Genomic DNA, 27,872 nt, shown 5'->3' on the forward strand with positions numbered 1-27,872 from the left:
GGCATTGAAGTCACTAATTATAGCCAAAAAATTGTCAAAGGCATTGAAGTCACTAATTTTGGCCAAAAAATTGTCAAAGGCATTGAAGTCACCAATTACGGCCACAAATTGTGAAACGCAGCCATAAAAATTGTCAAAGGCGAGTACAAATTCAAATTGCAGCCAAAAAACATTGCCAAGGACAAGCATAATATCGCCAATAATATCGAAGAAATTTTCAAAGGTACACAGGTACCAGTCGCTGCCAAAAAAATTGCTAAAGGCAATAATTTACAAACCATGAAAACAATCTTAGTTTTTGATTTCAATAGTTCAAGTAAGTTGAAATAAGGGGAAAACATTTTGTGAAAAAATTTCGGGACGACCAAAATTACGTCCCGTAAAATATAGTCAATCGCCATCACCAACACCACCATATACATATAACTTTCTGGACCGCCAGTGCGGCAGAATCACCGCATATCTGGCCCACGGACTGAAAATGTTGTGCACATCTGGTATAGATGTTAATTAAAACGACGATAACATTGAGAAAGATCTTCCTGTTAAAGTAACAACGCTAAAGAAGAACGAGAAAGTGTGTATCAGGAGAAAATTAATGTGGTATTGAACTCATATGATCGTATATCCTTACAATCCATTGCTTTCTTTTAGAAATGCGCATTTATCGTCTATCATAACAATGATGACGAATCGATAGATCCCCCCCCCCCCCCGTGTAGTGACACCCGATGCTAATTAATCCAGCTGCTTGATAATGATGACTTCTTTACGACTTCGTACGTGACTTTAATGAGGAACTGTAATAGGAACTTTCGGATGGGATTCTGTTTCTCCTCCTCGTCAACCGCTGATAGTAAAGAAGAGGCTTAGCTTTCTCTCATCACACACTTTGTTTACACACAGAGATATTTATTTAATAATCATGGCGATACCACAAATACCATGATACGAATGACTTCCATTTACGCTCGGGTAATCACGTTATTTTCGCTTTCATACGCATCAAGAACTGTATATCAATGGCGATTCCTATAGAAACAGATACATTTAATCAAGATATCTTAATAAATTCCCGTTACTTCACATGGCAAATGATGGATATGGTACCCGTTTGAACCTATCGAAGACACCCGTTGTAAATGATTTCTCTTTATCATCAATAACTAAGTTATATGTCGGGGGAAAAAATATGATAGGAAATAACAAAACTACCGATTGAATAATTTATTTCTCAAAGATATAGATTTTTGCTATTATTAAAACCGTGGGTTTTCTTTAAATCTTCGGAAATGTATGTATATAAAATTGATTTTCTGTATCTAAATACGAATACAAATACAAATACAACGCCACAACAGGCAAATTGCCCAACGAGGTGGCTGACTTTTTTGGAGGCCCTACCTACTACTACTACACCACACATGCACCCCGCCCCAGGCGGAACCCCCCAACGAATCGGTACATGCGGGAATGTGCGTGTACGTGTAGTGAAACCTGACGTGAAGTTTTTGTTGTTTTTCTGTAATGCTTGTTATGTGTAGTGCTGCCATCTGCCACTAGTTTTTCTAACTATGAGTGAAGTGTTATGATTGAATGATTTATCGTTGTAGGACTGTTGCTCTCTGTGGCGAGACTTTTTGACGGGGAGATCGGCTCGCATTTTCGCCTTGAAGTTGGGAACCACAGAAAACCAACTTCAGCCGACCACCACTGTGGGGTTCGAACCCGGATCCTCGCATCGCGAGTCCGTCACATCTGTGTGTGTTCTCTATACAAATCTACAATTTTACATCGATCGTCGCCAAATTTTGCATATATACCAAATGGGGACCCGACTTGAACGATCGGCTACTTTAAAAGTTTGTCAGAGCTGGGCAAATGCCAGAAATGGGCAAAAACTGCCGGGCAACAATGTTTCCTAGGCCACAACAATCACTTTCGGAATGTTTACTCTGGTTAACGTGATTCCTTAGCAATGCGTTTTACGTTTCAGTCATGCATATGCCTTTATAATGGTTTGCCATTTTTTCAATCCTCCCAGCAATTGAAGAAAACCTGGGCAGCGCCGGATATTATAGCTAGTTAATTATATTATTAAGAGAAAATCTTCTATATCAGTTGTTTCCAATTAGGATTGCTTGGAAACCCTCCCGCACAGGGGTTCACGGCCCAATTGTTGAGTAATATAAAAAAATTAATACTAAGTTAAAAAGAGAAAAATATAAATAAATTATAAAAAAAAAAAATAATAATTAAATTAACGCGCAAAAGCACCGCTGCAACTTCGGTAGACTGCAGTAATAATATTGTTACGATTTGAAAAAAATTGTACTTGTGGTGACATCTTTCGATAGGAGTATGAAACGTCTGTAGATTATTTTAGTTAGCTCTAGAGAGCTTTTAGTTCTTTTGTAGTCCAGTAGATGACGTTGCTACCATATCGCACTTACTAATACCGGATAGGGTATCCTCCGTTGCTCTCGTTGATAGATGGCTGTAATTTCTGCTGTTATGAATGTGGGATCCATGACAGACATAAAGATTTCCATGAGGAGTGTTGTGGTTCCACGACTAAAAGTATTTTGGTTCTATATGAATTACTGTACTGCCACTAAACTGTACAAGCACCTCGTAAAGGCTATTGTGGGAGAATTCATAACTAATTGGCGCGCGCTTGAAAGTGTTGTGTGTTTCTTTACGTATGGCTCTAATCTGTTTATGATATCAGAGTTATTCGTGTTTCGTATCCAAGAAGTGCCGTCTGGGGAGGGGGTATTTGATATTGGAATTGAAAGTGGTGGATGTCTGAATTTCCGTGTTTAAGTAAGTACAGTGATACCCTGACACTGATATAAACACGGAAATTACACACGTTCCAAAACTGAACGTAAGTCGAGAATATATTTCCGCAATGGTAATTGCAGACAGACAAAAAATTTTGTCTGTCTGCAAATTATGTTTCGGCCGATCCGCAAAATTATTTAACCATTTTCACCGGTCCCGCAGCTGTAAAACGGTTGAAAAACACTGTGATAAACCGTTTTTTCTTGGTTCGGTAAGTAAATGCTTAAGAAAGAATAAAAATCATTTGAAGAGTTAGAAACTTACGTAAATAATCTATTTTATGTATATTTTTAAAAATAATGTTCATCGATGAACCATTAAAAATTTACTTTATTCTTATAAAATTCGCAGTCGATCGACGCAATTGTTTTAGAGTTACTTTGCATTTACTGTCACGTGCTTAACTTTTGGAAGAACTGTGTGGATAATGTTTTTTCTTATTCCATTCATGTACGTATTTTCTCCATACAAAAATTCGATACAGCGATACTTCGGCTTACAAACTTTTCGGCTAGCGAAGATTTTTTTTCGTCATTTTCCTGCCTCGGCCAACGAACATTTTCGTTAATATAGATGCACGTGCTAACTTAGCACAGTCACGTTGTGAACTGAATCTTAGCGCCAATCATCATCAGAATTTTCCCTCACTTGAGTCCAATTAACTCGTGTCCACTTCAGAATCTTTCTCCACATGTACCTTCACTTTGAATGATTCAAAAACTTTCAGAAAGTTTTTGAATCATTTAAGTTAAAATTAAAGATTCAGTTACAAGAAAGTACATTGAAAAGAGCCTATGTTTTCAGGGTGCACGTTCTTTCAGTGTAAGACTCTAAGCATCAAACTGGACAGTATGAACATTCAAGGAGCTTATCTTTCCTATCTGCATGTATCCAGTGGTGTATTTACGGAGGGTGGTGGCTTTGCGGGCTATAGCCCAGAGCGGCTAGTTCGAAGCAGAGGAAAATTTGAAGAGTGAATGGCTGGGAAAATTAGTAAAATGGGAAAATAGTGGCAAAACCATAATACCACCTCTGCCTGGAGAGTCTGATGGACTAGGCCAGTGAGTGAGTGACCAAACGAGTGACCTAGAGATTTTGCAAGCATGCGAGTGAACAAAAAAGTGTATAAGCATGTGAATGTGAACCATGGGCGGAGATACGGGGGGCAGTTTCAATGACGGAACCGACTAATCTAATGTATATGCATATATATATATATATATATATATATATATATATATATATATATATATATATATATATATATATATATATATATATATATATATATATACAGTATGATTATTATCGTGCCCCCCCCCTCCCCCTAACATTTGATATCTATCTCCTTCTATGGTGTGAACCAAAGAGTGTGCAAGCATGTGAATGACCAAAAGGGTGACCTAGAGAGTGTGTGAACATGGGAGTCAGGGTCGTAGTGTGGCCCATTCCTGTGGTCCATTCTGGACCATTTTTGGGCCCATTTAGGCCCCTTCCAAGTGAGCTCTGTGCGGGTGAACCTGTTGCGGCCCTGATGGGAGTGACAAAAAGTGTACGCAAGCATGTGAGCTACAAAGGAGGGACTTACAGACAGAGGCGTGTTTATAGCAGTGGGGGGGGGGGGGAGCGTTATACCACACGGCAACGAATTCGAGAGGGCGATGAAGAAAATAAGACTGGAAAGTGGAGAAGGGCGGCAAAATCGTAAATCCACCTCTGGATTATCAGACGCAGAAATGAGCTGAACAAATCACACATGGGTGTGGACAGCTACGAACTTGACTTAGTTGTGTCAGCACGAGACTAAAGTTGGTGTTAGTTGTGTGTATGTGAACATTAGTGTGAAATAAAAGAGATCTTCAATATCTCATCTTCTCTGTAGATTCATTCTCACATATTCAATTCAATTTCGAAGCTGTTCATTTTAGCCTCCAATCAGTTTTTGTCTTTTTTGTAGCGTTTTAAAAACCTTAACTTTAAAGTTTGGCCAGAACTTGGAACGAATCAAACGATTTTCCCCAGAAACCAATGGAAATCCCATTTCGGATTACGGATATTTCGGCTAACGACCGTGATTCCGGAACGAATCATCTTCGTTAGCCGAGGTATCACTATACAAGAATATATGATTTCTGGAAGCTATACTCCAATATTCATCGCCCTAGTGAAATTATTTTAAGGAATGGATTTTATTTTAAATTTTTCTAGAACTGCAGAAAATTTCAACTAAATACGACTTCCTAAAAAAACACAATTTCATTGTTGACTCAGTTCCAAATAACGAATATTTATGTAGCTGAATCCACAACTTTTCAAACTGATGATAATTATTTATTCTTTCTCCTATGACGGAATGCTAATGAATAAATTTCGTCCAGCCTGTCACATACTTAGATAAATATATTTTTAAATGTGACTTTATTAGAAACATATTTTGATCTTCACGCTCACACTGACGTAATCCGCCTGAAAAAAGCTATTCCATAAAGTATTCAAAGTTCGAAATTATATTTTCGTTTCCTCAATTTTTCTATGAAGTAGTTTCGAATTCTATAATCTTGATAAAAATTATATTTTAATTTTAATTGCTCAACTATTCTTGCTAAAATATGCTTTTAAATGAGTTTAAAAATTGAAGTAGAGGACTATTTAAATTTTGTGAAATAATTTTTTAATATCATATTATTCATTTTTAAAATTTTCATTCTTTTTTCTATTCATTTTTAAAATTTTCATTCTTTTTTCTATTCATTTTTTATTTTTTAATTATCCATTCTTTATAATTTATTTTTGATTATTCATTCATTTGATTATTCATTCATTTGATTATTCATTCATTTGATTATTCATTCATTTGATTATTCATTCATTTGATTATTCATTCATTTGATTATTCATTCATTTGATTATTCATTCATTTGATTATTCATTCATTTGATTATTCATTCATTTGATTATTCATTCATTTGATTATTCATTCTCTTCTCATTCATTTGATTATTCATTCTCTTCTCATTCATTTGATTATTCATTCTCTTCTCATTCATTTGATTATTCATTCTCTTCTCATTCATTTGATTATTCATTCTCTTCTCATTCATTTGATTATTCATTCTCTTCTCATTCATTTTTAATTATTCATTCTCTTCTCATTCATTTTTTATTATTCATTCTTTTTATTCATTTTTAATTTTTCATTCTTTTTATTAATTTTTAATTTTTCATTCTTTTTATTCATTTTTAATTTTTCGTTCTTTTTATTCATTTCCAATTTTTCGTTCTTTTTATTCATTTCCAATTTTTCATTCATTTCTAATTATTAATTTTTCATTTTTCTAATCCATTTTGAGTTTTTGATTTTTCATTCTATTTACTAATTTTTTTCATTTTTTTATCTCCTTCCCATTCTTTTTATTCCTTTTTCATTCTTTTCATTCATTTTAATTATTCATTCTTTTAATTCACTCTTTTCATTTATTTTTAATTATCTATTATTTTCATTCATTTTTAATTATCCAATATTTTCATTCACTTTTAATTATCTATTATTTTCATTCATTTTTAATTATCCAATATTTTCATTCACTTTTAATTATTCATTATTTTCATTCACTTTTAATTATCCATTATTTTCATTCATTTTTAATTATCCATTATTTTCATTCACTTTTAATTATTCATTATTTTCATTCATTTTTAATTAGTCAATTCCAATTCTTCATTCTTTCTCACTCTTTTTTAATTTTTCGTTTTTGTTATTCATTTTTTCATTCTTTTATATTCATTTTTAATTTTTCAGTCTTGCTATTCTTTTTCATTCTTTTTATTCATTTTAATTATTGGTTTTTCATTCGTTTTTATTTATTTTTCATTCTTTTGATTCACTCTTTTTTATACATTCTTTTAATTCATTCTTTTCATTCATTCTTTTAATTTACTCTTTTCATTCATTCTTTTAATTCTCTTTTCATTCATTTTAGTTATTCATTATTTTCATTCATTTATAATTATTCATTATTTTTATTCATTTTTAAATTTTCATTTTTTTCAGTAATTTTTGATTATTTATTTTTAGTTTTCAGTATTTTTCCTTTCAAAATTTTCATATTTCAACTTCTTTTTTTTTTAATGTAGTTTTTGAATTAATTTCTTTTATATCTGACAAACTATTCCACTTAGTTATTTCTCCGAAGGAGAACTGGGAATGGCGGATGAATTACAATGTTTATAACATAATGATTGTTCCAGCATTATAGACTGCAGTATAGGAAGCATTAAACAAGGGAGGAATTATCACGATACATTCCCTGAATAAATGACAATATTTCCAAGTGGAAAAGATGATTACAGTTCGAGGAATCTACGGTATGTCCTACTCGAGATTCCTTTCATCCGTTTTTTTTGTTTTTCGTCACGGTGTTTGCGTGTATATATAGAACAAGTGTCGGTGAAGATATAATGTAATTCCTTGTTATTTCAAGAGATTCCAAGAGGCTTTCTGCCACAGAGAAAAGATGCCAACCTAAGGAAAATATTATTGGAGGTATTTGAAGGGGGTAAGAAAAAACAAAGAGGAAGGGAGGGAGCGGGGGGCGCATAAAAACACGCGCACGTCAACTTGTCAATCTGTGGGCGTCCCCTGGCGGAAAGCGTCAGAAACGATCTACTTAAAAACGAGCACTTCCTTCATTCAACTACCAGAAAAATAAGTTTTATTCTCTCTCTCTCACTCTCGAAACGAATATTTGGTTTCGGCGACTCCTTCACAAGCGCATAAAATAATCGTAATAATAATAACTAAGAAAAGAAAAGTCCGTGTCAGAGCAATGTTAACTATAACTTGCATAGTCGTGTTGAATTTCCTCGCACAAAGTGCTTTTTGTTCTCCTTTGTTTCAGGTAAGTTTTCCCTCATATGGAAAAAATACAATTCAATACGTACTAGGAATTTTTTTTTTATAATTCTGTTATAGTTTTACACTTTACCCTTAAATGTATGATTTTTCTTTTCGAGCCGATAATTTCTTTCCATAGTTACTGGGTATAGAAATCCGGAAAAATCATTAACAAACAATTATTTCGAATTGACTGCTTATTAAAGACGTGAAAACCCTTAAAATAATTGTATTGAAGTACTATACTTTCAAAATATATAGCTACCTTCTCGTGATTCAAATTATGGTAAGAAAAGAAAAAATTCGGGTTGCCAATATCAAGGTAGAGAAAGGAAATGTAAACAAAACATTTTTTAACAAATTAGCGAAATCACAGCCACACATGCTCTGCTACAAAGAGTTGTTGTAATTGAAATATCTACCAGCAAATTCAAAATATAAAATAGAAAAAAATATGACCTCACCTTACGTGCAAAGACAACTCTCAATTTTTATCTTCTAACAGTCTGCAGTAGTGAACGTTTAAAGGATCCTTTGCACACATATGCGAAGCTATGCGTGGGTTAAAACAAATTACTATGGACATCTCTTGGAAAACTTTTATTGAATTTTCAAATTTGAGGGATTTCATTAAAGGGGAAAAAATTATGTTCAATAAAAAAATATGGAGAATTTTTGATTTTTTTTTTAAATATGAATGATGTGTGAAAAATGTCTTTATGTGAAATTTTCATTTTTTGGAGGGTAATTTTTTGGCATTTATTTTGATTACAGTTTAGAGAAATACGATGTATAAAAGAATTATTTTGTGTTTAATAATAATTTCCCTAATTTTATATGAAGATATCGGAAATTTATTTTACTATGATTACCTTATGTATTTAGTGGTATCTTTTCTGAAAAGTCTTTCATCTTGCTTTATTTTCTCTGACTATAACTGCATGGAATTTAAACTAAAATACCAAGTCTTGGAAAAACACAATTTTGTCCTTGATTTACTTCCAAAGAAAAAAAAAATTACGCATATTTGTGTTATTGAATCACCAACTTTTCAAACTGATAGTTATTATTTTTCCTATCGCCAATCACGGAATGTTAATGAATAAATTTATCCAGCTTGTCACATACTTAGATAAATATATTTTAAAACTTGACTTTATTAGAAATATATTTGATCTTTACGCTCATATTGACATAATCCGTCTAATTCGGAAAACTATATTTTCATTTCCTCAATTTTCCTCTCAAATATTTTTTAATTCCATAATCGCAATGAGTTTTTGTGGTATTTATTTTTAATTAGAGTTTTAGAGGAAATACAATATACTATCAATATTTGAAATTTTTCGAATTCGAAATGATATTTTCTCTAATATTATATGTGAAGGTAATGGAAGTTTATTTTACTATGAGAATATCTTATGTATTTAGAGGTGAGTGAGTTTCTCTGAAATAAAGTCTCTCTCTCTCATCCTACTTTATTTTCTCTGATAAAAATATTATGATGAGTAAAAATTTACGCAATTTATATTCATTTCTATCACTTTCTACATGAGCAAAAAAACTAAACTTATATTAGCTTAGAAAAAAAACAAAAACAAACGCAATTTGACATGAAATAAAATGCCTTAATGTTAATAACTTCACTAATTAAATAGAAGTTTTAACTGGTGAGTGGCAACCATATATATTTTTTTTGTGGGAAGTGTACTATACCTTTATTCACCAGTTTTTTCAAACTGTTCCTTTGGGTTTGCCGTATTTAGTCTACGACAACTATATTTTTATGAGGTATCTTTTCCCCCAATATTATTTATTTATTCATATTTTCCTATCTTTCTTAATATTTTGCTCTTTTGCTTCACTATTTCTTTTCCCACCCCAGCCACCTTGTTGGGCATTTTGCCTGTTGCAGGTTCCGATTTTGAATTTGTAATTTTTTTTCAAAGAATAATGTTATAAATATAAAAGTATGCGAGAAATATATTGAAAAAATATTTAGATGTATTTCTGATGAAAATACGTTAAAATTGTATATACTTATCTGCATAGATAAGTTACGGTAAGTGGGATAAATCGGTTATTATGCACAGTAACCGATTAATATGCATACTTACCAATCATCTTGGTAAGTTTGATAAATTTATCACTTTCATCGCGTTGAATATTGATAATACCCAAGCGTCCTTGGTAAATTTGATCCGAGTTCAGTATGTGTGATGAATATAGTCGGATCTTTCATATAATGATAGCAAATCTTACGATTCGTACTCCGATATAATAATACAATTCATGTATGAATTATCATTTTTACCAATGTTTCTCGATTTCTCATGTTTACCAATGACGCGACTCTTGGGTATTATGCATAATCGCCGGTAAAAATGATTAATTTAGAGAAATTCACCAAACCTAGAAAAGTGATCGGCGATTATGCGTAATAACCTGTTATTACGTATAATTACCGGATTTATCACATTTACCGTAGCATATATTATGACTATAACTAATTAATTAACAATAAAGAATTTATAGCACATATATTAAAAATCTGGATAAGGAAATTATGTCCTAAAATTAGTTCTTAATGTGGTAACTAACTCATCGGAAAGAATCGCTCTATTTATCAATAGCGCATAATCTGTAATAAATGATAATATATGAATTGGAAGCGTTAACAATATCAAAATGTACGCACTGAAAGTTTTTGAAAGTTTCATTTTTCTAGGATATGTGAGAATATTTTACGTAAGAAAATAATTACTAAACATTACTAATGCTGGCAAAACTCGAAAGTTATTAAGATAAATCTGGTATCAGTCTCAAGAAATTATCGTTTCGTGTTCCAAATAATTGTTCCTATAATATCATTCATCTTAGTTATGTGCAACGTGCATTTATCTATCAACCATTTTTTTCATTCGTGCCGCGCAGCCCTTATTGGTATTTTTCAATTCATATTTCAAGCAGAAGATAATGAATAATTTTTAGTTTCATCGGGGGGCTCATGTGATTGACGTGCCGTAATTTGCATCAGCTCTATTTCACTTCCACGAGAGAGATGATTTCTGCATCAATAGAAATTCCTTTGAAAGGAAAAAATTTCGTTTGGAAAATTTATGATCCTTGCTCTGATGTAGTAATCCGAATTTCTTCGAACGCATTCGAGAAAACATTTCTTGTTGAATCTGACAGGAACTCATTTGAATTTCTCATCCACGATATATATCCTCATGTAACATTCATTATACAGTATTACATACCCCGAAACTTCGACAGAGATTTTCAATAGAGATTTCTAAATTTCCTGTCGATTCTTCATCTTAAACTGAGTTCGTATTTTGTTTCCTACTCGTATTTATGACTCTGCAAAGAGTTATCGTTTCCTCTCCGATTTTATACGCGAGGTACCCTGTGGAAGTCGATACAATATGTGAAAGAGTTCGTATATGCTGTTAATTTAAAAAAAAAAAAAATGTTCAGAGGTTAAATAATCTCACTAAACCACAACTGAGTATTCTAAGAGAGTGAGTATGCTTACTGGTTTTGTCACGAATAAGTTCATCTATGCTTCGGATCTACTTCGAAAAGTGTAGTTCGCATACCATACATGCTCAACCATGGCACGCGGACCTTATTCGGAGTCATCTAATGTGGTTTGGGAACTTATACCTAATATTGCAAAAAGGAGCTAAGCGGCACATTATTAAATCACTTAAGTGATGTGGAGCTGCACCGCAGGTCATTTAAGTAGCCCGTGGCGGAACGTTTTCAGATTACTTTAGTAACCTTACTTTTCGACATATTGAGTGATCACAGGAACAGATTGATTCCGGATCAATTAGGTGGCCTGTGGCACGTTCTCAGACAACTTGAACGACCCGGGTATATTTACAGATAATTTGAGTGACCCACGGTATAGTTCCCATATCACTCAAGCTGCCCGATGCATAATTGCATACAACTTATGTGTGACCCGTGGTGCAGTTTCAGATCACTTAAGTGATCCACGGCTCAGTTCCAGATCATTTAGGTGGCCTGTGGCATATTCTCAGATAACTTGAATGTGACCCGCGGCATAATTATCGCGTAGACAGAATTACACATTACTTAAGTGACCCGCGACAGAGTGCCAGATCACCAGGTGGCTCGCGGCACATTTCCAGATCTTTAAAGTAGCCCTTGATGAGGATCCACATCACTTGTGTGACCCACGGCACATTTTCAGATCACTTTAACGACCAATCATGCAGCTACAGATTACTCAAAAGCGGCCCGCAGCATAATTACAGACAAATTGAGTGGCCATCGGAACAGTTACACTTGAGTTGCCCGCACTCTGTAGAGGGTTGAGCAACCCGCGATGTATTGTGTACGACGCATACGTTGACTTATACAGATGCATAGGAAAGGATTCGGAAACATACTGTATAAGAGGATGAAACCGAATGCATACATGGAGGAAGAAACATCCCATACTCTTTTTTTATTTTCGGATTACGGATCCGGAAGATCCTGGCATTAAATTCCTCTGAAAAAATACCCTATCTCCGTCCAAGTCTTTTTGCTATTAAATATAGATGATCTTAGGGTTTATATAGGACACGCTATTTTTACTTAGGAAACAAAAATTTGTTTTCCGTGCAAAAAGGGATTTTTTGGGATTCTAGTGATTAAGGTACGTCATGGGAGAAAAAAAAAAACTCTTTTCATGCTCTTTTTCAATATTTATTCTACTCTTAAGTACAAGAAATACAGTATTATACAGACAGGGCTGCCCTTACCAGACGCGGGGGGCCCGGTGTGAAAATAATAGCTGGGGGTGGCAGAGGGCGTCTCAATAATTTCGTGATCCCCAGCCCCTATTTTATATATTCTGTGGAAGGGGGCAATCGGCATAAATGATTACAAAATATGCAGGAATGCTGAAAAATACCCATTACGAAAGAAATACAGACATAATATAAAATTACAAAAAATAAAATTATAAATATTCACAACTGAAGAAAATTTTAAATTGATGGAAAAAATTTCAAAAACAATCAAAATTAAGACCTAATGAAAATTCCGAATCGATAAATTGAAAATAAAAGAAGTAATTGCCAGAGATAATTCCATCACCTACGGAAATTCAGAATAAATGAAAAAAAATATTTTTAGAATTGATGAAAATTTAAAATTCCATAAACGATGAAAGTTTGGAATTCCAGAGATGATGAAATGTTTAGAATTATAAAAAATGATGAAAGAGTTCCGAAATTCAAGGAATTAGTGAAAATTCAGAATTTTACTTTTATGCAGAATTCCAGAATTATTTCTTTTTAGATGAGCAGAAGATTTCCAGAATTGATAATTTATTCAGAATTTATATGAAACAATTCCAGAATTCATGGAAATTCAGTATTAACGAAATAAATTATTATTACCGTAAGTGCACCCCCCAAAACGCGGTGCCCGGTATGGCAGCACCTGTCGCACACCGGCATGGACGGCTCTATATACAGAAATGCCAGATTGAAATACAAGTTCTATGGTAAATTCTAATGTAAAATGGAGTGTGAAAGTTATCAGGAAGTGAATAAAAATTTAAATGTGATACGGTGTCACTCGTAAAATAATAATTTGTAAAATATAAAATTTTGATTGTTTAAACGGTTTCCAGTTTAAAAAATGTCAATTATTAAAATTTACGCCTCTTTCTATTTCACCGAAAAATTTCTTATCCTAACATTTGAACGAAAAACCCTTCGGATATTGATGAATGCAATCTTTGATTTTTTGCTGAATAAAAATTCAGAGTGATTTCTTCCTGCGTATAATCTGCAGAAAATTATGCGTCAGAAAACATCGAAATTTCTTAGTGATGGTTACACAGGGTGTCTTTCAAGTCCTAATTCGGCCTTTATCTCATCAACCGTTCTTCGTAGAAGCATAATTCTGATTTAAATATGCTCAAAATGTATTCTGAAATCACTCTGTACTAGTTTCAAGAGTGAAAATACAGTGTGTCATAAAAAAAAATCTAAATTTTTCTATAATCCACTGGTATCAAACTTCCAATTGAAAAATTGTTGTGTAGTCTCTTTTGAGCCCAACAACGATAATTCCATGTTTAAGTGCAATAATTGCTGAGGTATTTGAATTCGAAAATCGGAGAAAAGTTGGGAATGGAATATCATAAATGAGAGAAAGGAGCGCTGTCCGTTAGTTTTTCCTGTTCTTTCACAACTTTTCTCAGATTTAACAACCTCAGTGAATATTACACTGAGCCTCTCTTTGCTGCCTCTTTTCTACAGTTTTTTTCTCTCTGGTTAACGAATAATTAATTCAAAAATTGACTTGAAAAGTTCTTTTTCAAAGATTTATCAAAGGCGTATCAGAGTAGGAAAATCAATATTTTCAATGCAAAAACATGGCAAACAATTTCTTCCATTCTTCAAGATTTCATTATTTGATGAATGAGATTTCCATATATGAATTATATGCTGCCGCGGATTATACGCAGAAAATACGATAATTGGAAAGAAGGTTGAAAAGTCTGAAATTTCCTCCCTCTTAGAAATATCTCAGTGAATTTTATTAATGTTATAATGAATATTTATTTCGGAATGATGGGAAAAAGTTACAAATCAAATAAATTAAATTAACTGAACTTTTTCTTTTCATCGAAAACCCGTATAAAAGAAAATATTCAATTCTCATATTTTGCCCCAAAACTTTCATTTCACGAGAAAGAAAAACTATTAAAATTCGATTTTTGATTCTTTTTAGAGCATTTTCCATTTTAATTTTAGAATCAGTTTCCATTATTTTTTTTCGGACAATCTTCATGAAACATACTACTTATAATGATGCGGTTGCCAGTTTTGAAATTTCTGAATATGGAAATTTTTTTTTGTTTCATTAATGTTTCGATGAAGCATTTGATGCATGAAAACTTGTTTATTATTATTAGTAATATATTAGAAATATATTGAAATTGATTTTGAAAAAAAAATTAATATTAAGAAAAATTGTTTTGAATGATAATGAAATGATGATTGTGTTAACTGCTCAAAAAAATCATGTTCCCAAATTTTAATGATAATAGATTATACTGGACTGTCGATTTCAAAACTAATGTTGGTTTAGCTGAATTGGCTCTAGTTATTGAGATAATGCATACGCTCAACACATTTTTCAATATAGCCTTTAGGCACTAATTTTTGCTTTCAATTTCTTTATTTATTTTCCTATTTTATTTAACATATTGTCACATTTATATCATTATAAGACACAAGTGGTCTTCATGCATTGATATCGGTGCTTTACATTATTTTTTGATGTTCTTTAGGAAATTTTCATGGTTTTACGGTATATTGGGGCTGCGGATTCCGAATCTGGCATTAGTTTTGTCTGATTGGCTATAGTTTTCGAGATAAAGTGGAAATCAATTTCCAATTTTAATTCATAAGCAGCACACAAGTCACGTTGTTGAGAATTTATTAGAAATTATCCTGAATACTGCAGCTGATTCTTCAAAAACCAATTCAAGATTCGGAATCAGCGCCCCAAAACAACTCTAAAATCACTGAATATTTTTGCCAATGATTTACTACATTTATTTATAACGCACAGTTTCAATGTGATTTGTACGTAACTTATGTATTACCACCACTGAAATTTAATTTTCACTTTATCTTAGAAACTAACACCGATTTAACAATACCAATGCGAGATTCGGAATCAGCACCCCACCCCCCCCCCTCAAATCCCCCTTAAATCACTGAAATATCTTTGGGAACAAAATCAGTGTAATCTATACGTATAAAATAGCATGTCCTGACTGACTAATTCAATGATTCATCATCGCCCAGCCGAAACCGCTGAAGCTTTATTTATGAAATTTGTCTAGTAGTTTTATTCCATGACCAACTAAGAAGGTTTTTTTTTTTTAATTTGGGCACTAAGGGGGCCATAAGGAGGTTCAAATATTACATGGAGAAATCAGAACGAGAAGAAACCCTCTGAAGCTATAAATGAATATGGTCAGTAATTTTATTTTATGATATAGAGACTCGCTAAGAATTAATTTGTAAGAGGGGTGGGAGTCATAAGGCGTCATCATTTTAAAGGTTATATGGTGCAATCACGGCCGAGCCAAAACAGCTGAAACTATAAATATGAAATTTCGTCAGTATTATATTTTACTAAGATATTATTAGTCAGTATATTATATTTTATTATTACCCACTAAGAGGGAATTTCTGAAAATTCAGCCCTCAACCGGGGAACACGAGGCCTTCAAATGTTATATATGGGGGGGGGGGAATTATCACCAAGTAATTTTCAGATTACTAAATAAACGCGAATGGAGCCATGGGTAACAGCTATGTGTTAAATGATAATGAAATGATGAATTAAGAGTAAATTTTAAATTTTATTGTGATTCTTATTCATGAGTTAGTTGTACAGTGTGTGTCTGTGTGTTAGAGAGAGACTCTCAAGTCCCTTGTCAGCAAATAACTAGTGAACCATTGATCACAGATGCATTCTTCCAATTAAGAAAAGTATCCAAATAATGTATAGATATCAAACACGTTATTCATATTGCAAAAGGGGTTGTATCGTTTATTTAAAAAGAAATGAACCTTTTATTTGATCATTCGGTCCTGAAAATCCGGATAGAAAGTTGTTGTCCTGTCTGTTCTGAGCCCAACAAAAAGAATTCCACGTTTTTAAGTGCAGTAATTGATGAGATATTTGATTTAAAAAGCACTGAAAATGAGGGAAAAGAATCCCATAAACTAACGGACAAGATCATTATATGCTGTTCTTTCTCTTCTTTTCAGCGATTTTTGTCAATTCGAATATCTCAGCGAATACTGCACTTAGAAACATGACACATTTTTGGTGGCCTCAAGAGAGACGGGGCAACAACCTTCTGATTGAGTTTTTAAGGGCAGGGAAAGAAATTACTTTTTTTAATAATTAGACATATCCCTATACATACTATGAATGGCGAGAATATATCTGAGGTCCACACGTTATTTGTATACTTTTTCTAAATTGAAATTATGCTTCTAGGATAAATGGTTCTCCAGTGATTTGCGGTCAAGGAACTTAAGTGTACAATTCTACACCTGTATACATTTCTACAAGTTAAATGTTTGAACTTATTCGGTATTCAAGACTCAACTATTGAATCGACTAATTGAATTCATCTGTTTCAATTAGAAATTTGACCGTTTTGTTCTGGTTGTTTGATTGTAAAAGGTAATTCAAAAATCCATTCGAACGCAGAATATTGAAAATTTCAACTCACCGTATTGAAAGTTTAACGTTTCTTCATTCTATTGTTCGAGATGCAACTGGGTAATCCAGTAGCGGAGAGAAACAGAGAGAAGGAGATCAAATTTCTATGCCTTATAGACATCACATGCTCAATATTTAATTTTTGCGGTCTTCCCTAATACGCTTCAATAAACTTCAGAATTTACAGCAAGCGTTTGATCAATGGACAAAAGTTCTCGCGTATGTCGCGCTAGTTGACGTGTTTTTAATGCTCCAATTAATCCAAGTGTCCGCTGAAAGTTGAATGAATGGCGAATAGCGTTTTATGTTTGTCCACAACTATACGACTGAGGAAAAATTTAAAATTTTCAGACAGATTCATGCTTCAAAAACACCGCTCTTAAGAGAGAAAGCATAGCAGAAAAATATTTGTTAAAAGTATTTCTAACAAAAAGTGTCGTTGTGGTAAAGGATGGATTAAAACAGGATTTGAGCGTTACATGTAGGCCTACAGTCACGCCCAAAATACTTTTGACGACAATAAATGTGTCTGCAAAATTCGTGTTTGAATTTTTTTTATGAAATCTATTCTGTGAAACATGAACAATGATTTATGCTAGAAAATAACAATTAAAAAATTAAATTATTAAAGAGATTTAAGAAGGAATATGAGAATATATAGAATACTAGCAAAAATACCCGACAATGCCCGGGTTTTCTTGAATCGCTGGCCACTTAAGGGATGTGGATCCGCACCGTGGACCACTTAGGTGATCTAGTACCCGTCCCTTAGTTCAGTTTTTACAAAATTATGTTTCACGGGCCTCTTCAGATGACTCAGAGAGCCACGTGTGGCCCACGGGCCATGGGTTGAGCATATATGGGTCTAACCCGATAATTTAAAAAGACAGTTGATAATACTCCAAATCACTATTAATGTTAATTTCATAATTACTGATCTATCAACATGAAAGTTCTTGGGAATGTTACTATCCAAAAACATAGTTCAATATCACGCAGAACCGATAAATAACTTTCGAACATTAAAAAAAGGGTAATTTCCATTAACGTAATGCATAACATAAGTAAACGCATCATATTTATCATCTGGTCGAGATTGAATATTTAATCAGATCCATCAATCAACGGTTTTTGAAATATCACGTGTCAGAAAATCTCCTGGATAATTATTTGTGTTTTTTTTGAAAGAGAACTTCGTCGAAATTCTTTGAAATTTTCATTATGGAAACGCCACCCCCGCCATTAATAATAAATCTTGTTCTCTTTTCTCGCTCCATTTCATGAAAATAAACCAGTGAGAGAGAGATTTTCGAGGGATTATAGAACTTTGCTACCGATGGACGTGGCTGTATGCATGCGTCTGAATCATCGTTAAACTGCCGAAATTACGAACTAGTCCTCAGTTTTGAAACAGAAGCCTGCCAGCGATGTTTACAAATCTACAGACAGTGCAAAGGCTTGACATTTTCATAATTGCTCGCTCGAAGATGTGATTTATGTCAAATTTTAGCTCCACGTACGCGCGTCGTACGCACAACATATGCATGTACATGTACACGTGACTTAATTACGTTACACATCTCGGTGTTGTCCATTGCCGTGGTAGGAGGACGGCGTTGAATTCCATCTAAGTCATAGTAATTAAGAGTGGAAAGAAGAGTTTGTAATCTTTCCACTCGAAAGAGACAACTCGGAGCTTCTCTGATTAAAAATCTTGTCTTCACTTTAGTGTCCTTGAAAAACACGCGTAAACATTGGAATTATGTTTCAGTAAAATATTTCCCGCGTGAATTTCATCATTATATTTGATATCACCCTCCCTCATGCCAGAATCATGAATGTGCAGATTTTCACTTTTTCAGTTAATTAGCTGGTTGGATTCTTTATTTTGCTAGAAGCGCAAATGTTTAACCCCTATGGAACCTCATGTTACAAAGCATTTTAGAGAAATGACACTCATATCAATGCCCATGTTACTCTATGAGTAACATGGGCACAATGAACATTTAGATGTCATTTCCCGAGTTTTGGAAATTTGCATGATCATGCTTCTGGAATGGGGGTGGGGGCGATATTATTTTTCACTTATAGTAGAGTCTCGTTTATCCGACATTCCGTATTATCCGTCGTCCCACCGCAAAAAAAAGAAAGAAAGATCAAGCACCAACTGTCGAGCCTCTCAGAATTTCACATTAAGAGTTAAAGCTCTAGAAACAGCAATCAAATACATTGAGTAACAAGAAGAAGGTACAGGAATCTACATATTCTACAGTGCTACTACTACTACTTAACCGAACATGTACCTCGTACATATTCCTTTTCGGAATTTCTAACGAATCGGCGCATGCCGGAATGCGTGTCCTGAGTGTATGCTTGGCCCTAACGTATTTATGTTGTTGAGTTGCGCTTGTTTCGTGTTCATGCTGTCATCTGGCTTCCATTTTCTGAAGTAAGGATGGAAATGCTTGAATTTTCACTACTCTCAAGTCAATATTCACTATTTTCAATATTCTACATGCTGCAAAGATTGCGGGACTTGGCAGAGAAGAAACGCCACTCGTCAAGAAAGCAAACTACGATCAAGAATTTCTTTGAATCATCACAGGACTGGACTTTTTAAGCGCTGTACTTCGAAATATTCTGTAACTCTAAAAGTTAATTTTTCTATTGTTTCATTATAAAACATGATTATTAAGTTTGTAATGTGTAAAATTATAATATAGTTAGACGTTTAATAGGGATTTTCTTAACACCTCCCTATCATCGGACATTTTCGCTTATCCGACGTTCTGCCTTCCCGTTTATGGCGGATAAGCGAGACTCTACTACAATAAAAATACGAACGCAGAGCCCACAAAAAGCTGATTGCCACCGAGATGGTTTAAATGGGGGGGGGGGGAAGGACAAAATTGAAAAAAGTCCATAATGGGTATGGTTGTCACCTACAATTAATACAGTATTCATCAATCTCGAATTTCAGATTTTATAAGCTATTTACAACCTTGCTTGCGAAAAACTTCGCGCGCTTCACAAACTATAATAAATTGTCCCTAACCGACCTACAGTGATGTCTCGTTGTCGAAACACTGGGTCGACGGAGCATGAATGATATTCATGGTGCATTCATGGTGCAGTCTATCAATCCCTTAAAAAATCTCGAAGACTTCGATTTCATGACACCCATGCTTTTCTAATGAAAAGACAATTGACCGAAAGTCAATGAACTCTAGTTTGAGAGCTCTACGTACTAACAATTGCCGTAGTAACTTTTCTTCTCATTTCTTTCAACTAATTTACATATATTTTTGCTAAATATGGTCTAACTCGGTGTTTTCCACAGTGGACAATATCACCCCGTGTGGGGAGATGGAAGGGTTCAGAGGGGCGGTGGAAGCTTTGGATTTAGTATGGGATCCTATGAGTTGTCTTGAGTTGGAGGCGATGAGAAGGGGAAAAAAAAGAAAAAGGAGGCGAGATGCAACGAAAAGTTTGGAAAACTAGGGTCTTATCGAAAAGCATATTCTAAGGCTGGGTGCACTGTTAGACACGACAAGACAGATTTAGAGACCATCTTAGTCATTTTTGTTTACATTGATTTGTATGACGCAATGTTTCAATTTGTCTCTCTTCTCTGACTAACCGGTGTGAGTTACGCCATACAAATCAACGAGAGCAACAATAACTAAGCTTATATAAAGGTGTCTTGTCTAGTCATGTTAAACCGGTGTGCGCCCAGCCTAAACATCAATGAACTAAAAATAAAAAGTCTTTGAATATTTGAAGTAATGACTTTTGGATTGGAAAATATAAAGATGTTTTTTTTTTTTTTAACATTAAACCCCAGTATTCTGTTTGCGTTTTTGACAATGTGGAACTATGTTCTGAACATCTAAGCCACAGGAAAGAGGATTAGGAAATCAGTCATCTTAGTCCTAGAATCAGGAATAATTTCATCCTTTAACTAATTGAAAAGTAAGTTGTTGAGGACTAAAATAAGCAGCCATAAGCTAGCCCCTTATCAAAGCTGAAAGTCGTACTCTATTCATCTGTCCGAGTTGCGATATACAAGGGGTTGTTTTGAAGTGGCGAAAAACTCCGAAGGGTGATATTAGGCATCAAGAGGAAACAAAAATTGCCATAGAACATGGCATCTGAAACCACGTTAAGTCGGTGAAAATCGAAAAAATACTTATGAAGTGTGTGACGTCGAGTGAGACAAAAAGTCAATAATAAGTAAATAAGTAGGGAAAAAATATTTTTGACAGCATAACAGCCTGTGGTGTACAAAATAAAGTACAATAATGAGTACAAAATAATGATAATAATGAGTACAAAATAATGATAATAACGAGTACAAAATAATGATAATAATGAGTACAAAGTAATGATAATAATGAGTACAAAATAATGATAATAATGAGTACAAAATAATGATAATAATGAGTACAAAATAATGATAATAATGAGTACAAAATAATGATAATAATGAGTACAAAATAATGATAATAATGAGTACAAAATAATGATAATAATGAGTTTGTCGCCACTTCAAAGCAACACCCTGTATAGTTATTCAAGTTAGTCTACCCCCTTTCTTTGGATGGGATAATTAACCAGGGAGTTCTTGGGGAGTCTTCAGGGGGTCTGGACAAAATAAACAAATAACTCATTGGTTTTACATTGCTACATATATTCTGGACATTATTTTGTAAAGGGATCCGTGGCCTTCATTGTATCGACGCGGGTGGTCTGTGGATCACAAAAGTTTAAGAACTCCTGCTCTACGGCATTACCTGCACGATCTATTCGGCAGATTCTTTTTTAGGCAAAAAAATGTACCGTGTTTTGCCCAAAATAATTTCTGTGGGCAGTATTGAAGCTAAATGACTTCTTCAGGGAGGTGGATAAATATGAATAAAAAAACAGTCTTTCCTACATGCATATCATAATACTGAAAAACCCGACACATCGTACGTCACATCTTCTTAAGGAGATATCGAAGTATTTATCAGTACTGAATTCAGTAACCACTGAGAGGCAAAAGGTTACGAACTCCCAAATTATTTTAGATTCTCATTCATTTTAATTTTTCTTTGATTCGTTTTTCAGTGTGCGCTTATAAATAAATGTATATGGCATATTTCCTGTGTTACGTATTTGTATTTTTTAGCATTTCTGAGCATTTCAAGTTTACGTGACTTACGTCTTTTTCAAACCGACCGTTATCCCTCTAAATATATGAAAATAAAGGCTAGCAGGAAAGGGGGAATCACTCTTTTCTGAGACCTCTGCAAAATTCAGGGAAGTGAATCAAAGTAATGCATAGCAAAGACACAAAACTCTCCGAAAAATGAAAAATAATGAGCATAAATATGTATATATCTCTGTGAGAATATACGCATTTGTATGTGTATGTATGAATAACTTTGTGAAACGAAAAAGTATATTTATTACTTAGACTCATTATTTGTATAAGAAATGCATCGTAATTCAACAATTTCAGATCTAATAATTCAAATTTTTACAGTGCATTACTTTTTTCATACATTCATATCTTATTACATAATATTTATCAGCATAACGTACGGTTCTTAGGAAATTGGCGGGAAAATAAAAAAAAATTAATCCATAGGGCTGCCTGGAAGGACGTCGTGTCCCTTGGGGCCCAGTACGATCATCATGTGTTCATGTCCTGTCCTTTCTATGTGGTTTATGTTTTGTCTTTGAAATATATTTTATGTTTTGTAAAAGAAAAATATATATATATATTTGTATTTCATCAAAGAAATCTAAGAAAACGTTCATATCATCACTTCTATTAACTGTCTTAAACACCTTTATCATTCATAACAACTATAAATTTCAGTAAAGTTCGCGAAATTGGATGAATCTCAATATTTATTCATCACATATTTTTTCACTTATATTGAAATTTATATGAAATGTGCTCTTGCATGTAATAAATAAATAAATATTTGATCGAGCAATTTAAAACTTTCCCTGCACGTGTCAGAAGTTGATGCGGTTACAATAGTCCAGCTAATTGAAATGTCCATTGAAACGAGAACTGAATGACGTGAAATAGCGTTTGAAGTGCGTCTGCACGACACTTCGATGTATTCACAAAAGTTTCAAGTTTTATGGGAAAAAAGTTTCCTTTTTTTTTAAATTCCTTTGAACGAAAAATTCGCTCTTCAGAGACAAAAGAGAAGAAGAATTTGAGAATTTCTCTAGACCTCAGAAATAAATTTCGAAAACAAGCTCACGTTTGAAATTTCAATCTTCTTTGGGATTGAAGTTTGTGTATAAAAGTATTTACTATATCAATATAAATTTTATATCAACCATATAAACAAGTTTTCTTTCCTGCATATTTTAAAATTAGAAAGCTTTTAAATTTGAGTTTATTTTAAGCACACGTCAAGGCAGTTGATTTCCAAGCTTATGAAATTGACATTTGGAACTAACATGATATACCAGACCAGACCAGACCAGAATTAAACTTTTTAGCCGATTCCTAGCCCATGGGGCCAACTTCCGGCATAAAAACTGGCCAAGAAGGCCTATGAAGAGTAAAATGTGGTAATGTTTGTAGATAGATAGGTGCAGCATGTAAGTGTAGCGAATGTTAAAAGAACTGGTCAAAATTGGTCAATATAGTCATGATCGAACAGGCAAAAGCCACCACAACCACAGAAGCAGGTCACACGTCTTCAGTCAGCAACATCTGTTCAAAGGGGAAAAGGGGATAAAAACATCACATGGGGATCGTGACGAAAAAAAAAAAACAACCCCAGCAAGAGCATCAAAAAGCAATGGTAAAAAAGTTCTGTTTCTACTCAGTGCATTAGAGTTAAATGGGGAAAATTAGAAATATTTATGTGAACACAATTTCAGATCACAAGATACTTTTTTTTTTTTTACCATATACATTTTATGCAGTTCAAGTCCAATAATTATTTTGTATGGGAAAACATATTGGGGTAGAAGTCGACTGATGCAGATCAATTAGATACAATTAATGCTGAATAGATGCGAGAAATGATGAATAGATACGAGTAATGTTGGAGAGATACAAATAATATCGATTAGGTGCGAATATGTCGAATAAATGAAAAATCGTCAAAAGTACAAGGTGCAAATATAGAGTAGGGAAAATGTGCACTTCAAAAATATTTACAAAAGAGAAAATACCTTTACAAATTTTCCCATGTAAGGTACCCAATTTGCTTGGGTCTCCTATATTTTCTCAGAGAGTCAGTGTCATAATCAACAATCTCCCTCAGATGTTCAAATTGGGAGTTAAGCATACGAGATCGAATTGATCATTGTTTAGTTTCTTAATGTATGTGAAGATATGCGGTATGCCCAAGTCTTGTCTTATGTTTAGTCCACGAACGAACCAAGGGGCTCCTTCAAATCTCCTAAGAAAATTGTAAAATTGTATCAAGAATCTATACGAGATTTAATGCCCGAGATTTAAGTGCGAGAGGAATTAAATAGTTCAAATATTTTAATGCAGTGTTTCGCAACCTGTTGTCTACGGGCTCCTGGGATTTGTAGGTACTTTGTAAGGGGTTCGTGGGATAATTTTTTTATTTAATACCATTGCAATGAATAGCACATTTTGTAACATGAAATTGTAGTTTATTTAGTTTTTATGATATGCAAATTTAAAAAAAAAACCACAATACATTTGCATTTTATGGGAGGGTGATGTCGAAATTAACATTCTGACGCTACAGGTGGTTCGAGACACCATAAAGGTTGGGAAACATTACTAATGCAATCTTGACTGCTTGTACATAAATAATGGAACTTTTCCAAGCTTGAGATTATTTTAAACCCTCTCCATGTCAAGTGAGTTGATTTCCAAGCTTATGAAATTGGCATTTTTAAGTACCATATGATATTCTAAAAAAACTAATTTCGTTTTCATAGAAAACATTCACTTTAGAAGAATAAACATCAATCTCTCAATATATTTTTTGATTAACAAAATTGTTATAAAAATGAAATAATTGAATTTGTTTCATTAGTTTAGGAAAAAATATATTCACGTCTAAATTAAATATTCTATAATTAAGAATGCCATCGTACTTTGAACATTTACAGTACTTGTAAGAATAGGGAATTTGTAGCGAAGCAATACAGTCGAATCCCGTTATAACGAACTCCAAGAGACCGGAGAAATCACTTCGTTATGATGAAATTTCGTTATCAAGGAACTCCAGTTGTTTGCATTTTCCCTATGTAAACTTATTTGGAGGATTAGAAAAAGTATTCGTTAAAATGAGATTATCGCTATAACGGGTATCCGTTAAAACGGGATTCGACTCTATTTGGTTTTTCATATTTATTCCTCGATTATATAAAGTTAGGATTGCCTTTCTTGTTTTTCCTGAATATTTAAGAACTCGACCGTAACTAGATCAGGTGGTCCGATATGCAAATTATGATGCAATCGAACACGGATGTAGTGTATATGTTGGTCTCCTACAGAGTGTTGTCAGTGTTAGTTTAATGTTGCCATTGCTTTTTCAGTAATAATAAAAGGGTATGTCAATAATTATAAATGGGTACTCAGTCAACTTAGAGATCAAAGTATTCGGTATTGAACTTTACAGACATTTATGACGTATATTCGATTTTCGCAAAATGCATCGCACTAAACAATCTAGAACTTCAAAGAAGATGTCACCGATGTTCATCCAGTCTCTAAGACATATAATGCCCAAGCGCATTTTATGATAGGAATTTATCTTTCAAACATACTGATACAGCTCGACTGCTAATATAAATAATAGAAAGCTTTAGATTTTAAAATGAACGCAATGATAGAGGAAAGTCTTCAAGCTCCTCCAGTTTATTTTCAGCAAAAAAGATCGAGCCAGCTGATTTCAAAGCTTATGAAATTAACATTTTTAAGTTTTTAAGTACCATTGTATTCTAAAAAATTATTTCGTTTGCATGGAAAACATTTTAATTCGGAAGAATAAAAACCAATTATTATTTTTTGATTGACAATTAGTCAAAAAAGTAAAATAATTGAAGTAGTCATCAGTTTAAGGGGACTTAATACCTTTAACATGGTGAAACGCTATGCTCTATTATAAATATTATTAAAAATAGTATTTATATATAACCATTGATGTATTTCAGGTTTTTTTGCACATGTTTTTGAGTGTACGTGCTATTATATGGTAAAAAGTTTTACATATCTGAGATACTTAAGTTTTTGTAAATTTTCAAAAGAAAATGTATTAAAACAGCTTGCGCGCAGGATAAAATATTATGACGTCAATGTTATTGAATAAAAATTCAAAATAAAGGAAACTGTTCAGTTCATGAAATGAAGCAAAAGTTTTAAATTTCATTGACTCAGTTTTATTTAAAATTGAAATTAAAAAATTTTGAAAATATCAAATTTTGATTTTAAAATTGAATTTTAAATAAGATCGAGTCAACGAAATTCAAAACTTTTGCTTCATTTTATGAAATGAAGTTTCTTTTATTTTGAATTTTTATTCAATTACATTGACGTCATGATATTTTATCCTGCCCGCAAGCTGTTTTTGATGCATTTTTTTAAATTCACAAAAACTTAAGTATCTAAGATATATAAAACATTTTACCAGCATAGGATAGCACATACACTCAAAAACATGTGCAAAAAAATTCAAAATAAATCAATGGTTAAATACTATTTTTAATGATATTTCTATCAGAGCGTAGTCGTTTCACCATGTTAAAGTTAAAAGTACCTTATAAAGAAAATAGATTCTCGTCATAAGTTGAATATTCCTTAATTAAGAACGTGATTATATTTTGGATATTTGAGGTACTGTAAGAATATGGAATTTACGACGTAGCAATACGTGATTTTTTGTAGTTATTCCTCGTGTATGAACGCATTTGAATGACTACCCAATCGATTTAGAGATCAAAGAATTCGGTATGGAACTTTACAGACATTTGAGACATCAAATACGTTTGATTCCCGAAAAATTGTATCTCGCACTAGAACTTCAAAGAAGACGATGTCATTTATGCTCATTCAATATTGAAGAGATATAATGTCATAAACATTTATGAGAGGAATTAAATAACTCTAATTAATGCTACATGATCAATAACTTTAATGCTACATGAAAATTAATTACATTGGAGATGAATTTATTCGCTATCACCGTAACTTTCTCTCTCGAAGGAGAAATTTTCTGTCATATTTCAAAAGTAAATAAACACTGATTTTAGTGATTCGTTTGGCCAATTTTGCGAACTGAAGTGCGACTAGAAAATATTAATTGAAGAACTAACCAATAGAATCGTAAGTGATGTTGAAGGAGAATTTTCTTTCCCAAATGGAAACACTCGAGTATTTCATCATTGATATCGTTATTAAAATTGGAATGGGAAAGAAATCTAAATCAACTTTTATTAATTTTAGCGATATGAAGAATGATTTCATCAATACTGGGAAAAAAGAGCCGCAATGACACTCAGCTCGATGACTGTGAGAACTAATCTGATAAATTACGAACATTTTCGGAAGAACCCGCTTTGAAGTTATTCGTTTCCAGTATATGTCCGTATATTCGAGTAAGATTATTATTGACTACCAGTACGTGATTTTACATTACTGTCTGTCGAAAGTCAGAGGCTATCGTCGACATCCCAGCGGTAATGCTAATATTGAGAGAAAAAATTCACTTGCATTATTAACAATCAGAAATTCAATAGAATGCTGTAATCTATTCTATGTATATAAAATTAATGTATGTTCTCTATACAAATCTACGATTTTAGACCGATCATCACCAAATTTTGTATATGT

General features: G+C 33.2%; 1 protein-coding gene across 1 annotated transcript in view; it reads left to right on the forward strand.

Annotated features, from left to right (window-relative positions):
• The first annotated feature begins 7,540 nt into the window (after nucleotides 1-7,540).
• The window catches only part of LOC149086950 (corticotropin-releasing hormone-binding protein), a 40,370-nt gene continuing 20,038 nt past the window's right edge, over nucleotides 7,541-27,872 (forward strand). The window contains exon 1 of the mRNA XM_089231156.1: nucleotides 7,541-7,745. Within this exon, the coding sequence (XP_089087282.1) occupies nucleotides 7,674-7,745 (72 nt within the window). The 5' untranslated portion in view covers nucleotides 7,541-7,673. The remainder of the gene's footprint in view (nucleotides 7,746-27,872) is intronic.

Source organism: Pholcus phalangioides, unplaced genomic scaffold (genome assembly GCF_987345545.1).
Source record: "Pholcus phalangioides strain wild (caught in Gottingen) unplaced genomic scaffold, Ppha-v1.0 ptg000004l_1, whole genome shotgun sequence".
Taxonomy (NCBI): domain Eukaryota; kingdom Metazoa; phylum Arthropoda; class Arachnida; order Araneae; family Pholcidae; genus Pholcus; species Pholcus phalangioides.